Below are 12487 nucleotides of genomic sequence, written 5' to 3'. Positions count from 1 at the left end.
CGTGGTCCCAAAAAATAGGATTGTGGGTGGATATTAAACGTTATTTTGAACACAAAAACTACAAGGTGTAAAAAAACAAACAAACAAAAAACAAGAAACTTTAGAGGGGAAAAAAAAAAAGCTTACAGCACCTGGTATTCCCAGGCGGTCTCCCATCCAAGTACTAACCAGGCCCGACCCTGCTTAGCTTCCGAGATCGGACGAGATCGGGCGTTCTCAGGGTAGTATGGCCGTAAGCCGAACGAGGATGTAAAACATGTTCTTTTATAGGTGTAACAGTTGTAGTATGGCTAAAATCCTTTGTGCTTCCATGCTAATCTTGGAATGCTAAAATATGCGGTAGCTCATCCTTTGAGAAAATTGAGAGCTATCTACTGGTTGAGGCCACCGCCAGCACAAAATCTCATGATCAAAGACACACACAACACGTGGTCCCAAAAAATAGGATTGTGGGTGGGTATTAAGTGTTATTCTGAACACAAAAACTACAAGGTGTAAAAAACAAACAAACAAAAAGAAACTTTGAAAAAAAAAAAAAAAAAAGCTTACAGCACCTGGTATTCCCAGGCGGTCTCCCATCCAAGTACTAACCAGGCCCGACCCTGCTTAGCTTCCGAGATCGGACGAGATCGGGCGTTCTCAGGGTAGTATGGCCGTAAGCCGAAAGTAAGCGTAAAACATATTCTTTTATAGGAGTAACAGTTGTATTATAGCTAATCTTTTGTGCTGCTATCTTAGCTCGAAAGGCTAATCTTGGAATGCTAAAATATGCGGTTGCTCATCCTTTGAGAAAACTGAGAGCTATCTACTGGTTCAGCCCACCGGCAGCACAAAATCTCATGATCAAAGACACACACAACACGTGGTCCCAAAAAATAGGATTGTGGGTGGATATTAAGCGTTATTTTGAACACAAAAACTAACAAGTGGTTAAAAAAAGACATTTTACAATTTAAAAAAAAAAAAAAAAAGCTTACAGCACCTGGTATTCCCAGGCGGTCTCCCATCCAAGTACTAACCAGGCCCGACCCTGCTTAGCTTCCGAGATCGGACGAGATCGGGCGTTCTCAGGGTAGTATGGCCGTAAGACGAATGTGAATGTAAAACATGTTCTTTTATAGGAGTAACAGTTGTAGTATGGCTAAAATCCTTTGTGCTTCCATGCTAATCTTGGAATGCTAAAATATGCGGTAGCTCATCCTTTGAGAAAATTGAGAGCTATCTACTGGTTCAGCCCACCGCCAGCACAAAATCTCATGATAAAAGACACACACACGACACGTGGTCCCAAAAAATAGGATTGTGGGTGGATATTAAGTGTTATTCTGAACACAAAAACTACAAGGTGTAAAAAACAAACAAACAAACAAAAAGAAACTTTGAAAAAAAAAAAAAAAAAAAAAAAAGCTTACAGCACCTGGTATTCCCAGGCGGTCTCCCATCCAAGTACTAACCAGGCCCGACCCTGCTTAGCTTCCGAGATCGGACGAGATCGGGCGTGCTCAGGGTAGTATGGCCGTAAGCCGAATGGGAATGTAAAACATGTTCTTTTATAGGAGTAACAGTTGTATATAGTGTGCCATTTTAGCTACAAAGGCTAATCTTTGGAATGCTAAAATTTGCGTTAGATAATCCTTTGAAAAAAAATTGAGAGCCACCAAGATCTACAAAATAATAAATAACAAGAAAAGAAAAACGGACAAGAGCAGAGAGCACCCACATGATTAGATTACAGCACCCTGGCCCCAACCCTGGCCACCTCTGATTGACCGGCCACATTTACCTGAAAAGAAAAATCAATTCACAAGTTTAGCCAACAGATGGCGCCAATGACTGTCAAATGCTTTGAAGAAGTTGTTTTTGTGAAGTCTCGTAGAACTTCACATACTCGCGGTTCGTCGCCGGAGATTTCGCCAAACGGCTTTCCTAAGCATTTTGCTCTTTTAAAGCACGGGTGTCCAAACTTTTTCATTTGATGGCCACATACAGAAAATCACAAGGATGCAAAGGCCACATAATGTTATGAAGATAAATTGGGTTTAGTCCTAAATGTACAAATAATTTATTTGAGCTTTTGCATATTTAGAAAAATGGTATAGTACGTAAACCAATTTATTTGTAAAATGGCAGTAGGGTTATTATAGTTTTCGAATTTTTTATTTTAGTTTTTATTTCGTTTTGAGCTTTGTTTTTTATATTTAGTTAGTTTTAATTAGTTTTCAGAGTGGTTCTGTTAGTTTTTATTAGTTTTAGTTTAGTTAGTTTCAGTCTTAGTTTTAGGGTTTTATTATGTGTATTACTTGTGCGCAATATTAAAAAAATAAAAAATAAAAAATAAAAAATAAAAACACCATGGGAGCGACGTCATCTGAAGGTGCTTTTCTATTGGCTGCTGCTAGATGACATTATTTGAGCTCAAAGGCTCATGCATTAAATTACCAAAGACAAAAATGAAGGACATTTTTGCTATAATTATAGTTTTGTAAACATAAAATGTAGTTTCAGTTAGTTTTTGTTTTTAAAAAAGCATTTTCGTTTTTATTTTGTTAACGAAATTGTTTATGGAATTTTAGTTTTAGTTATTTTGTTAGTTTTGGTTAACTAAAATAACCTTTAATGGCACCCGTGTTTTTCGACACACTCCCTTCTTACTTTGACCAACTCCAAACATTTTTTTTGTTAATTTATTTTAACTGAGTCAAATGCCATTTTTAGCATATGCGTTGAAACGTCCACTGATAAATGGATGGCGGGCCACAAATGGCCCCCGGGCCGTAGTTTGGACGCAACTGTTTTAAAGTTCTTTCGCCAATACGGGTGTCGCCTGTAATTTTATTTAACTCCTTCATTCAGCCTCAGTTTTCCATCCCTAAAGCTTGGTGGTAACTTTGCTAGCTGGTGAAGAAAGAACAATATACAAGTGACCCACCGTGAATCATTTTATTTTCAAGGCACCACTGTAGTACAATACAAACATTTTAAATTAATGCTTAATTTTCACATACAGCTATGGGCTACTAAAAAGAAAGACTGATGAAGGACCGACCATTTGTGGCCGTAGTTTGGCTACAACACAAAGTTTGACTGAAGAAACTGCAATCAACAAAGATGGTGAAAATGTCTTTTAATGCCAACCTCACTGAAAACAGTTCTACTTTAAGGTCATTTTGGCATACATCTCCTCCAAACTCTCCACGGACGCTCCGGGTCCATCTTGCGAGGTGACGTAACCCGGATACGAGAGGAAGCACCGCTGAGGCGTCGGCTGCGCACTGTGATTCCTTTCCTCGGCAGACGGCAGCTGCAGCAGCGGGATCAACTTGGCGTGGGCGTAATCGATCTCGAAGCCCTCGAAGATGAGCCCCACCCCCCACGCCCCCAAACCCTTCTCTAGGAGATGAGACACCTTGCGGGCGGCCAGCACCAGCGCCTCGTAGTCGCGCTCCTCCAGCCCAAAAATGTCGGAGGACAGAGGACGGCGCGGCACCAGCACAGTGAAGCCGGGCGAGTTGGGGAACGGCGTGAGGAATGACACGTGGCCCTCGTCCTCCCACACCCGCCACTGCTGCTCCTCGCCCCGGACGATGCGCGAGAACAGCCCCGGGTGAGACTGGTCGTCGCCCAGGAAAGTCAGGTTGGGTTTTGCATCCGGGTTGGGGAGTTTGGAGCGGATCCTGGCCAGGATTTCATTCAGGCGGGCTTCGCTCCATCGGGGCGCCGTCTTGGAGGTGCAGTAGCCCGGGTCGTGGGTGTGGTGCTCCTCCTCTCCTGCCAGGTGAGGACGCCATTCTGCATCCAGGCCGTGCAGAGGGAGGATACGTATCTGGAAGATTAAAATCGACTGTAACTCATCATGTAAAAAAAAAAAAAAAGCACAAGTCTCCAATGATCTTTTACCATTATAGACCAGTCGGAATCTCTAATGTTACGTCAAACTTTTCATGACAGTTCAGTTCAGTAACTTCACCAACACTTGACAAAAGTCCAAAAGTTACCCACCATTACAAAGTGGTTTCTTATGAGTACAATGGAAAAATAGGTACACACCTGAGCGGGTCTGTCCACGTGGGGTCTGGTGACCAGGGCGCACCGGTGTACCTGGAGCTTGTCGCACAACAGCCGGGCCACCGCCCTGGCCCCCAGCATCCAGGATAAATATTCCGCCTCCTCCAGGTGAAAGATGCTGCCCGCCATCGTTCTGGGCACGCGGCGCTCCAGTATCACCGAGCCGGGCATCCATGGCCGAGGGTGAAGGTAGGCCACGAGGCGCTCCGACTCCCAGACAACATGGTGGGGACTGGCAGACATTCTGTGGAAACAGGAGGGAAGTATCTGTATTTTTTATTACTCTTACACCCTGATTTATTCAAACTCAAAGTTACCACACATCTGTCACTATTTGAAATGCCTCAAGAAGTAACCTCAAAGGAAGTTCAAATGTTCTATTCACCTTTACAAAAACCTGGCATTTCGAACCTTTTATATTGCCTATACCTGCTCTTTCTACTCCTTACCTTTATCAAAAGTGTCTTTTGACTTTTTCAACTTCTGCGGATGACAAGACGTCAACAAAGACGATGGCTATTTACCATTTTAATCAAGTACATTTTAGTCGGTACAATTTTAATTTTTATTTAAGGAATTGAATCAATACTTCTACTTTAACCATAACAAAAAAAAACGTAATATTTCCTTTCCTATAGTTTAAAATGATCAATATCTATAAAAACACAACCGCACAATGATGACGTAAGATACGCGACAAGGCTACCCGAACACGTGATCAAATAGAACAGACAACAACACACAAATACCCCGAACCAAACGTTCACGTCAAATTAACCGACCAAGCCTACCTTGCGCTGAAAACCCTCGTAAAAAAAACATACAGAAGAAAGGAGAAAGACTCAAACCAACCTGCCTTGCGTTACTTCAGGCTCGTGGCGAAGTGTCGCGTGAAAGGCACAAAGTGCGACAATCACGCGACAGCAGAGCCACTTTCGTCACATATTCGTCACAATGAGAAATGAAACTGGTATCATTCATCTAAAAAAAAACAAAAAAAACAATTACTCATAAATGTAGTCCGTAAATTTGCCCTGCTTTGCAGCTTAGTTATTTGCGTCTGTATCGCCCGCCCCCCAGTGGCCCAGAACCAGAAGACGGGATCGTGACGTGCAAAGCATGCGGCGTTTTTTACCCTCGGAAATATGGAACATTTTGGCTGAGAAGAAAAACAACCTAAACGCAGCCGGAACTGCCATTTAATTAAACTATATATATGAAACAAAACCTTCTAATTTCCAATGTAACCTTTCAAGACGACCGCACTACGCATAAATTCCAAGTAAAGCGTCTTTTTTTTTTTTTTTTTTGAAGCATTTACAATTTCGAGTGTCTACAAATCCATCGTGATAACCCATTTTGTCCAATTGTACCGGTGTGTTTTGATAACTTATTTACATAGACGGTGTAATAAGAGTATTATAAATGTTAAGCAGTCTAGCTGCATTTGCTATATTTAAATAGTCGTTATAACGACGTAAAGTCCAATGATTTTGTCAAGTGGAGCGTTTATGTCAGTGCTTTTTAAGAGTACAACCAAACACTATAAACGTGTCCACACAAAACTCTTTACTTTCTGTGACGTTATCAGTGCGTGTGATGTCGTTGCTGAACAACACTTTAATACAGTAATTTGCTTGGACATTTTGTAATCACCATTTAATCTACATTGCTAAATGAGCCTCATCCAATTGGATATGGACTGAGACTTTATTGAGCCTACATTTGTTGTCTAAGAATAATAGCATTACATTTAATTCCATACAAATGTTTCAAGGTCACTATAGACAAATAAAAGCATTTATGTGAGTTGCTTTTAATTAAGTTTGGTGCACCTATATATTGACTGTTGTATAAATTTACTAGAAATTGTGTCATGAGCCAAAACGATCAAGAAACAGAAAAGGTATTGCGATACATCCTCAGTCACAGCATAAAGCAGTCCTAACATGTATGCAGATCAGCTGGCTTTAATGCTATTTGAATGCTTTTTTAAAAGAAATTAATCATGTATTTACATAAAACAATTAAGCTAGTAATATTACTTTTACTGTCTTTAAAAATATATCTATTTAATTTTATTTTATTTTATTTTATTTTATTTTATTTTATTTTATTTTATTTTATTTTATTTTATTTTATTTTATTTTATTTTATTTTATTTTATTTATACTCTTATGGGATTCACGCAAAATTATATTAGGGCGAGCTGCACAACCAAAGTGTTCACGGTTCTGTGTGCTCAGTTTGTTTTGGATGTCTGTTGATTTTGGAATGAATAAAAGCAACAACAACAAAAAAAAAAGCCATCCCGTACAGCAGGTGTCGCTACTAAACTGGTACAGTAGCCAAACCCGCGTCCGGTTCCGACGTAACGACCTCGGTGGTGTCATTGGACAACAATATCGAATAAATAAACGATCATGTCTGGCTACACTCCGGACGAGAAGCTCCGTTTGGACCAGCTCGCACAGCTCCGAAGGCAGTGGCTGAAGGACCAGGAACTCAGTCCAAGGGAGCCCGTGGTACAGGCGAAACCGCCCGGCGCCGTCGCCAAATTCTGGGAACGTTTTCTGGAGCCCAAAAGCCTGTGGAGGCTCTACGTGAGTGATGCTAACACTAACTAGCAACGATGCTAACACATGCTCAACCGTTCATAGTAAGCTATTTGTTTTTTGTTTTGTTTTGTTTTTTTGTTACAAATATGAATATAGAGGGAAAATGTTAACTAATGGGACCGCAGGCCTTAAGTTTGACGTCTAATTGCTGTTGTTTATCATCTATATTACGCTACTATTTTTTTTCCCATTAATTAACTTGTTTCTCTTTACAGACATACAAAGCCTACAGAGGGAGTTACCTCACATTAACTCGCGTTTTGATTCCTGCTTGGATTGTCCACTACGTCGTCAAATACCACTCTGCTGTAAGTTAAAGCTAACTTTTCAACATCCACATCACAATACTGAACAGTATTTTTCCCTATGTACTGTTCCTGCAGGAGTAATTAAAGATCAAAGTCACTCTGCCGATTTTGTTTGTAGTTGCAAGTAAAAGTTTAGACATTGATTATTTTGCCATGACCGGCAGCTCTCTTGCTATTATTTTGCACAAACAGCTCTGATTGGCCAGCGCATGCACTGCACTGTCCGTGGTTCCTGCCTCGCCTCACTCACCCCCTTTTGTCTTTTCAAATGCAGCAATAGTGTATTCAGTTGGAACGCTGTGTTGAGCCATATCAGTCACTCAGGCTGAGCAATTTTGAACACAGGAAAAACCTGCAATAAAATAAAGAGCTAAAGTGCGGTATTTGAACTCGTGACACAGCACCTTCGGGGCGGCCGCAATGTTCATTTTGCCATGAGCTGGTGCATATTCGGTGCAGAATTTTTACTTGTGGTTCTTGCACGATTCACGGCAAAATAACGTTAGGTGGCAAGTTGCTGGTCATGGCAAAATAACCATGGCAAAAGGTCGAAGAGGTCTCGGTGATGAAATCAAGCTTCACAATAATTTCATTAAAAAAAATGTAATAAAGTGTCAATTGAAGTGGGTAATTTGAGCTTTGAGTGTTTTGTGTTACGTGCATGTTCATAGGTTGGGGGGATTTCCTAACTCAAAACATCACGGTAATGAATAACATCTAATAACTACATTTTGTTGTTATTGTCCTTCACAGGAAAAACCATACGGCATTGTAGCATTGAAACCGAGACTTTTCCCAGTAAGTGTCACCAATTCATTTGCTAACTTATTTCCATGTATTTTTAATTTTTGAATGATATTTTTTATATCAGTTTTTATTTTCACTTTTGTTTATTTTATTTATTCATTTGTTTGTTTTTTATTGGGGGGGGGGGGGGGGGGGCAGTTTTGGTCATGGCATAGTAATTGTTACTATTGTAGAGTTCATGACCCCAAAAGACTGGCCTCTGTTTGGTCTATTCCCATTTGTCAAGTAGCATATAATAGACATGCAGTTGAAAGAGGGCGTGTCAATGTCAAATCTACCTATTCTTATCTGTGGTAATATTATGTAATGATTTGATGAATTGATTTTTTTTTATATATATATATTGATTATGCTAAAACCTCATTTTCGGAAATATGGGCCACTGTGACTCAGTTTGCTATGCCAGGTCACAACTATTCGGATTTAGCGGTTCGGGCTTATGGAATGAACCTCTTTATGGAGAAAAATGTGTGTTTTATCCTTTGTTTTGTTTTTAGGGTGACACTATTATGGAGACGGGTGAAGTTGTTCCGGAACTCCCCGAGAGCCACGGTCATCATTGACCCATTGAATTTCAAAATGTCTGTTTGTAAAAACTGTATGCCAATTAAAAATATTATAAGTCACGTTGTGTGTGTGTGTGTCTGTTACTAAATGTTAAGTAACATAGTTATTAGGCATTTGTGTCACATGTTGCTATTGCCATTCAGTCCATCTACCGTCTCCCAATTAAAGTGAATCACTCTTATTCTGAAGGTCGGAAGTTCTCCACGGTTTACGAAAGACAACAATGTACCGTTGGAGAATGACGTCATTCAGGCGCGCGTCGTTTCTTGGGAAGAATGTTGGAATATGCCAAATGTTGCTTCAAGTGCGATTCTAAAACACGGAGCAAGTTGAATCAGTCGTTACCCTACCCGAGCAATTAAAAACTGGAGGTAAATATGTCATTTTATGTCAATTCAAACTACTCAAGGGCAGTTAGCCGACCTAGCCCGCTAGCATTAGCTGTAGCTAGCTCTACCGACTCGCTAACCAATTGCCATACTTTTAAAAGCACAAAACAGTCTCTATAGCGTTGAGGTATTAGGACTGCCTTAAATGTTTACTTTTAAAGTAATCTCATAATGTCTCGAGTTATTAACATTTAACTTGGGAGGTGTAAAAATAGTAGGAAGGGAGCAAGCACCCGGTTAGTGTTAGCCACGTACATATAATGTATATCTTGCGATATAGATTCTGTATAATATATGGCGATACGTTTTCGATAAAGGTGTTTACTTTAACATTGATGCAAGAGTAGTAAGGTATTAAATGTCGTCTGACATAGTACACCTAGATTCAACAGATGAAAACCAATTCTACTTGTTCATGTTAGAAAACACTAAGAGTGTCGTGTTTATTATTGGGTAAGCAAAATTTTGTTCTCGTTTTGTTTGAATTGGATGTACACTTCTCCCAGTGCATCTAAAATGACGAGATAACTTAAATCGGAATGACAACCAGGTCTACAAGACTGCATGTAATTACTTTTATCCTGAATGGGTAAAAGTAATTATGCCCATAGAAAAATAATTCTATTAGGAGTTTGGGTCATTCCATGTCATTTCATCAAATGTCTCCCACCTGACTATCTCAGAATGTCCTGTAAAAAGACACACTTGTTAATAGGGAAAATCCAATATAATAGGTCAATGTCTCTCATGAAGAATCATTGAATGTAGGGTAGTTGAGAAGGTTTTTGTAATCATAACCTGAAGACATTTTAAAACTGCAATATCTGGGGAAACTCTCACTTGCTGCCTTCAAAATTTCAACAGTGTATATCTATTACCAAAGTTGAACTTATTTTTCTTCCAGACCATGTCTGCAATCAAGCTTGCCCTGCAGCAGAACCAGAAGAGGAACAAGAGGAAAACCCCGGAAGCCAAGTCTGCCGAAGTGTCCCCGGACTCCAAGTGTCCCATCTGCTTGGACGTCTTTAACAACATTGCCTACCTGGACATCTGCCTGCACAAGTTCTGTTTTCGCTGTATCCACGAGTGGTCCAAGAACAAGGCCGAATGCCCGTTATGCAAGCAGCCGTTTAATTCCATTTATCACAGTATCAAGTCGGAGCAAGACTTTAAACAGTATGACCTGAGGCCAGTGACTAATGGATCTTTTGGGATGATTGGCGGCGTGCGGTTTAGGTACCGTACCACCCTTACTGGGGTGCAGCGGCACCGCTGGGGACGGACTTCTCCCCCTCCGGATAACGGCGTCCTATTTGAATCGACGGCCAATCCTCCCCAGCAGCAGCAGTCTCGCTACATCCGGCGCATGATGATGAGGATGGCAGCCAAGAGGAGAGCGGCGAGCGAAGGCCGCCAGTTCCACAATGTCAGAGAGCTCGAAATGGTCAACTTCCGGCGGGAACTTTACCGGCAGGGGTTGAGGGTCCGCACTGTGTGCGACGGCGGACGTTCCCGGGACACCTCGGCTGAATTCTATCGCAGAAACCCCGCCTGCTTGCACAGACTCATCCCTTGGCTGAAAAGAGAGCTCGTGGTGCTCTACGGTGCGCATGGCTCCCTGGTTAACATCGTCCAGCACATCATCATGTCCCGCATTACCCGTGTGGACATGGAGGACCGAGCAATCCAGGAAGAGCTCTGGCCGTTTCTGCAGGGCCGCACTGACCATTTCCTGCACGAATTCATCAGCTTCGCTAAGTCCCCGTTCAACATGGACGCCTACGACCAACACGCCACGTACGAGGGCTCGGCCCACTCCTCCGATTCGGACATCAGCTCCGACTCGTCCGTCATAGCGATTTCCGAGGACGAGAACGTAGACCTGGAGCCGCCCAGGACCCCCGGATACACCGCGACCAATCTGAGCCGATGCTTGTGGGATGACGAGACGCCGGGGCCGTCGTATTCCACCACGGCGGAGCCGAGTCGAGCGGGAACGGAGTCGGTCCAAGACTCCGACTCGGACAGCAGCTTAGAGGAGGAAGCGCGAGAAATCCCAACTTCACCTGCGCACATTCAAGTCGACGACTGCTTGTCTTCGGAGAGCGACGACTGCGTCATCGTAGGTTTTATTAAGCCGAGCGCCGAAAGAACCCCCGAGCTGGTGCACCTGTCCTCCGACGAGTACTGGAGTGACGACGCTGAAGAAGTGCCGCCACTGCCGCAGCACGTTCGCTTCGACAGTGACAGCCCCACAACCTCGCCGAGGAGCATGGAAACAGACCCCTGTTGTCATCTTGTTACCAAAGAAAGACTCGTTACCCTCAAGTCCAAAGTATGCAAGGCATCGAGCGAGTCCGGGAGAAAAGACGGAGGCAGTTGTGAGCGATCCAGCCGCAAACGGGTCTCGAAGGACAGAAAGCATAAGAGGAAACGGTCGGGTGCCGAGCGCCAACACCGCAGCCGCACCCCGGTAACCTGTCACAGCAGAGAGAGAGACTATTACTACAACCGCAGAGACAGGAAATGCGACGGTAAACACAGAAGGAAAGAGAGCGACGTCAACCATCAAGCTAGCCGAAAGCATTCCGACCGACGCCTTCGCTCCAGAAGTCGCAGCAGGACACCGAGACTGCGAGAGAGGCGAAAGTCCAGGTCCAGGACTCGGTCCAGGTCCAGAACTCGGTCCAGGTCCAGAACTAGGTCCAGGTCCAGAACTAGGTCCAGGTCCAGGACTTGCTCAACCTCGCCGTCGACGAGACGATCTCACCGCGAAAAGCCCGGCGGCAAGAGGAAATACAAAACCCGACATCTTGAGAACCCGTCGTCCCCTAAAGACGACACCCCCGCACCTGAGACGAAATCCGCAGACGGGAAAGACGAGAGGAGTCTGAGTGTCCGTGGCAAACATCATCATCATAGGAAGAAGAAGAAGAAAGACAAGAAGAAGAGCCGGCGGCAGAGGAGCAAAGAGAAGCACTCGCCAACTCCGATCACTATCGAGAGTGACAGCGATCGCGCTGATGGTACCCGAGCCGGAACCTCCAGCAAGGACCCGTCCCCCGTCAACGACGGCACAGATCAGCCAAATGACTCCGTTTGCGGCTTCAGCTGCTCCTCATGTTAAACCTCGTTTAAAAATGTTTAAATTGTAAGATGTGTTCTCAGGGATTGGTTTCTTTGTGCAATGTTATGTCCCCTTGCACATCACAATTTATATCTGAGAGTATTTGTATTAAAGTTATTTTTGACATTTTGTGTTTTTGAATTTCACTTATGGGAGAGCTTAATTTTGTCCATCATCCAAAGCAGGCACACACACAAACATTGCACACATTGGATTGAGATTTTTTATTTTGCGGCATAATCACATACCAATGTATAAATTATTTATTGACAAATTGAAATGTATTATGCTTAAAGTCAAAAGAGGTTTAAAATCACTGCACTGGTAAGGGCATCATCACGGGCTTGTACTCGGCATGTCACAGTTTTGAGATTTAGGGTTGAAATTCGGACTTGTTTTATTTGCCTTTTTTTTTTTTTTTTTTTTTTTTTTTTTTAAACATTCATCAAAATTGACAACATATTGGCAAGGCCGAGCCGCACGGTGGCAGACGAGTAAACAAAAAATAAAAGCACAAGTGCATAGACAGCCTGTGAAATGTGACACGAGTTCAGCATTTATGTAGTCTCACTAATGTTTTTAATGATATTGAGAAGTATGAGGTTA

General features: G+C 42.7%; 3 protein-coding genes and 4 non-coding genes across 9 annotated transcripts; 2 read left to right on the top strand and 5 right to left on the bottom strand.

The window, feature by feature from the left end:
- Positions 1 to 119: 119 nt before the first annotated feature.
- On the bottom strand, positions 120 to 238 carry LOC144021467 (5S ribosomal RNA). The gene has a single exon (XR_013284158.1). It is a non-coding gene; the product is annotated as a 5S ribosomal RNA (ribosomal RNA).
- Positions 239 to 542: 304 nt separating this feature from the next.
- On the bottom strand, positions 543 to 661 carry LOC144021457 (5S ribosomal RNA). The gene has a single exon (XR_013284150.1). It is a non-coding gene; the product is annotated as a 5S ribosomal RNA (ribosomal RNA).
- Positions 662 to 970: 309 nt separating this feature from the next.
- On the bottom strand, positions 971 to 1089 carry LOC144021461 (5S ribosomal RNA). Its single transcript, XR_013284154.1, has one exon. It is a non-coding gene; the product is annotated as a 5S ribosomal RNA (ribosomal RNA).
- A 316-nt stretch (positions 1090 to 1405) lies between these two features.
- On the bottom strand, positions 1406 to 1524 carry LOC144021460 (5S ribosomal RNA). The gene has a single exon (XR_013284153.1). It is a non-coding gene; the product is annotated as a 5S ribosomal RNA (ribosomal RNA).
- Positions 1525 to 2926: 1402 nt separating this feature from the next.
- On the bottom strand, positions 2927 to 5590 carry LOC144020738 (uncharacterized). 3 transcript variants are annotated; one of them, XM_077524492.1, is made up of 3 exons: positions 4918 to 5590; positions 4048 to 4309; positions 2927 to 3823 (listed from the first exon to the last, which is right to left on the bottom strand). In XM_077524492.1, exons 2-3 carry the CDS (start codon positions 4306 to 4308, stop codon positions 3152 to 3154), a joined length of 933 nt encoding a protein of 310 aa, XP_077380618.1. In that variant the 5' UTR covers position 4309; positions 4918 to 5590; the 3' UTR covers positions 2927 to 3151. The 3 variants fall into 3 exon arrangements, with proteins under 3 accessions (XP_077380618.1, XP_077380619.1, XP_077380620.1); XM_077524493.1 differs by lacking the exon at positions 4918 to 5590 and adding an exon at positions 4857 to 4906; XM_077524494.1 differs by lacking the exon at positions 4918 to 5590 and adding an exon at positions 4515 to 4834.
- Positions 5591 to 6392: 802 nt separating this feature from the next.
- Positions 6393 to 8424, top strand: ndufb6 (NADH:ubiquinone oxidoreductase subunit B). Its single transcript, XM_077524495.1, has 4 exons — positions 6393 to 6668; positions 6899 to 6991; positions 7745 to 7789; positions 8296 to 8424. Exons 1-4 carry the CDS (start codon positions 6489 to 6491, stop codon positions 8359 to 8361), a joined length of 384 nt encoding a protein of 127 aa, XP_077380621.1. The 5' UTR covers positions 6393 to 6488; the 3' UTR covers positions 8362 to 8424.
- A 127-nt stretch (positions 8425 to 8551) lies between these two features.
- Positions 8552 to 12010, top strand: toporsa (topoisomerase I binding, arginine/serine-rich a). The gene is made up of 2 exons (XM_077524490.1): positions 8552 to 8736; positions 9659 to 12010. The coding sequence occupies exon 2, from the start codon at positions 9662 to 9664 to the stop codon at positions 11879 to 11881; it is 2220 nt and encodes a 739-aa protein (XP_077380616.1). The 5' UTR covers positions 8552 to 8736; positions 9659 to 9661; the 3' UTR covers positions 11882 to 12010.
- Positions 12011 to 12487: the final 477 nt, after the last annotated feature.

This window comes from Festucalex cinctus, chromosome 6, assembly GCF_051991245.1.
Source record: "Festucalex cinctus isolate MCC-2025b chromosome 6, RoL_Fcin_1.0, whole genome shotgun sequence".
Taxonomy (NCBI): domain Eukaryota; kingdom Metazoa; phylum Chordata; class Actinopteri; order Syngnathiformes; family Syngnathidae; genus Festucalex; species Festucalex cinctus.
Note: the sequence above shows the minus strand (reverse complement) of the source record. Positions and strands in the feature narration are given on the sequence as shown.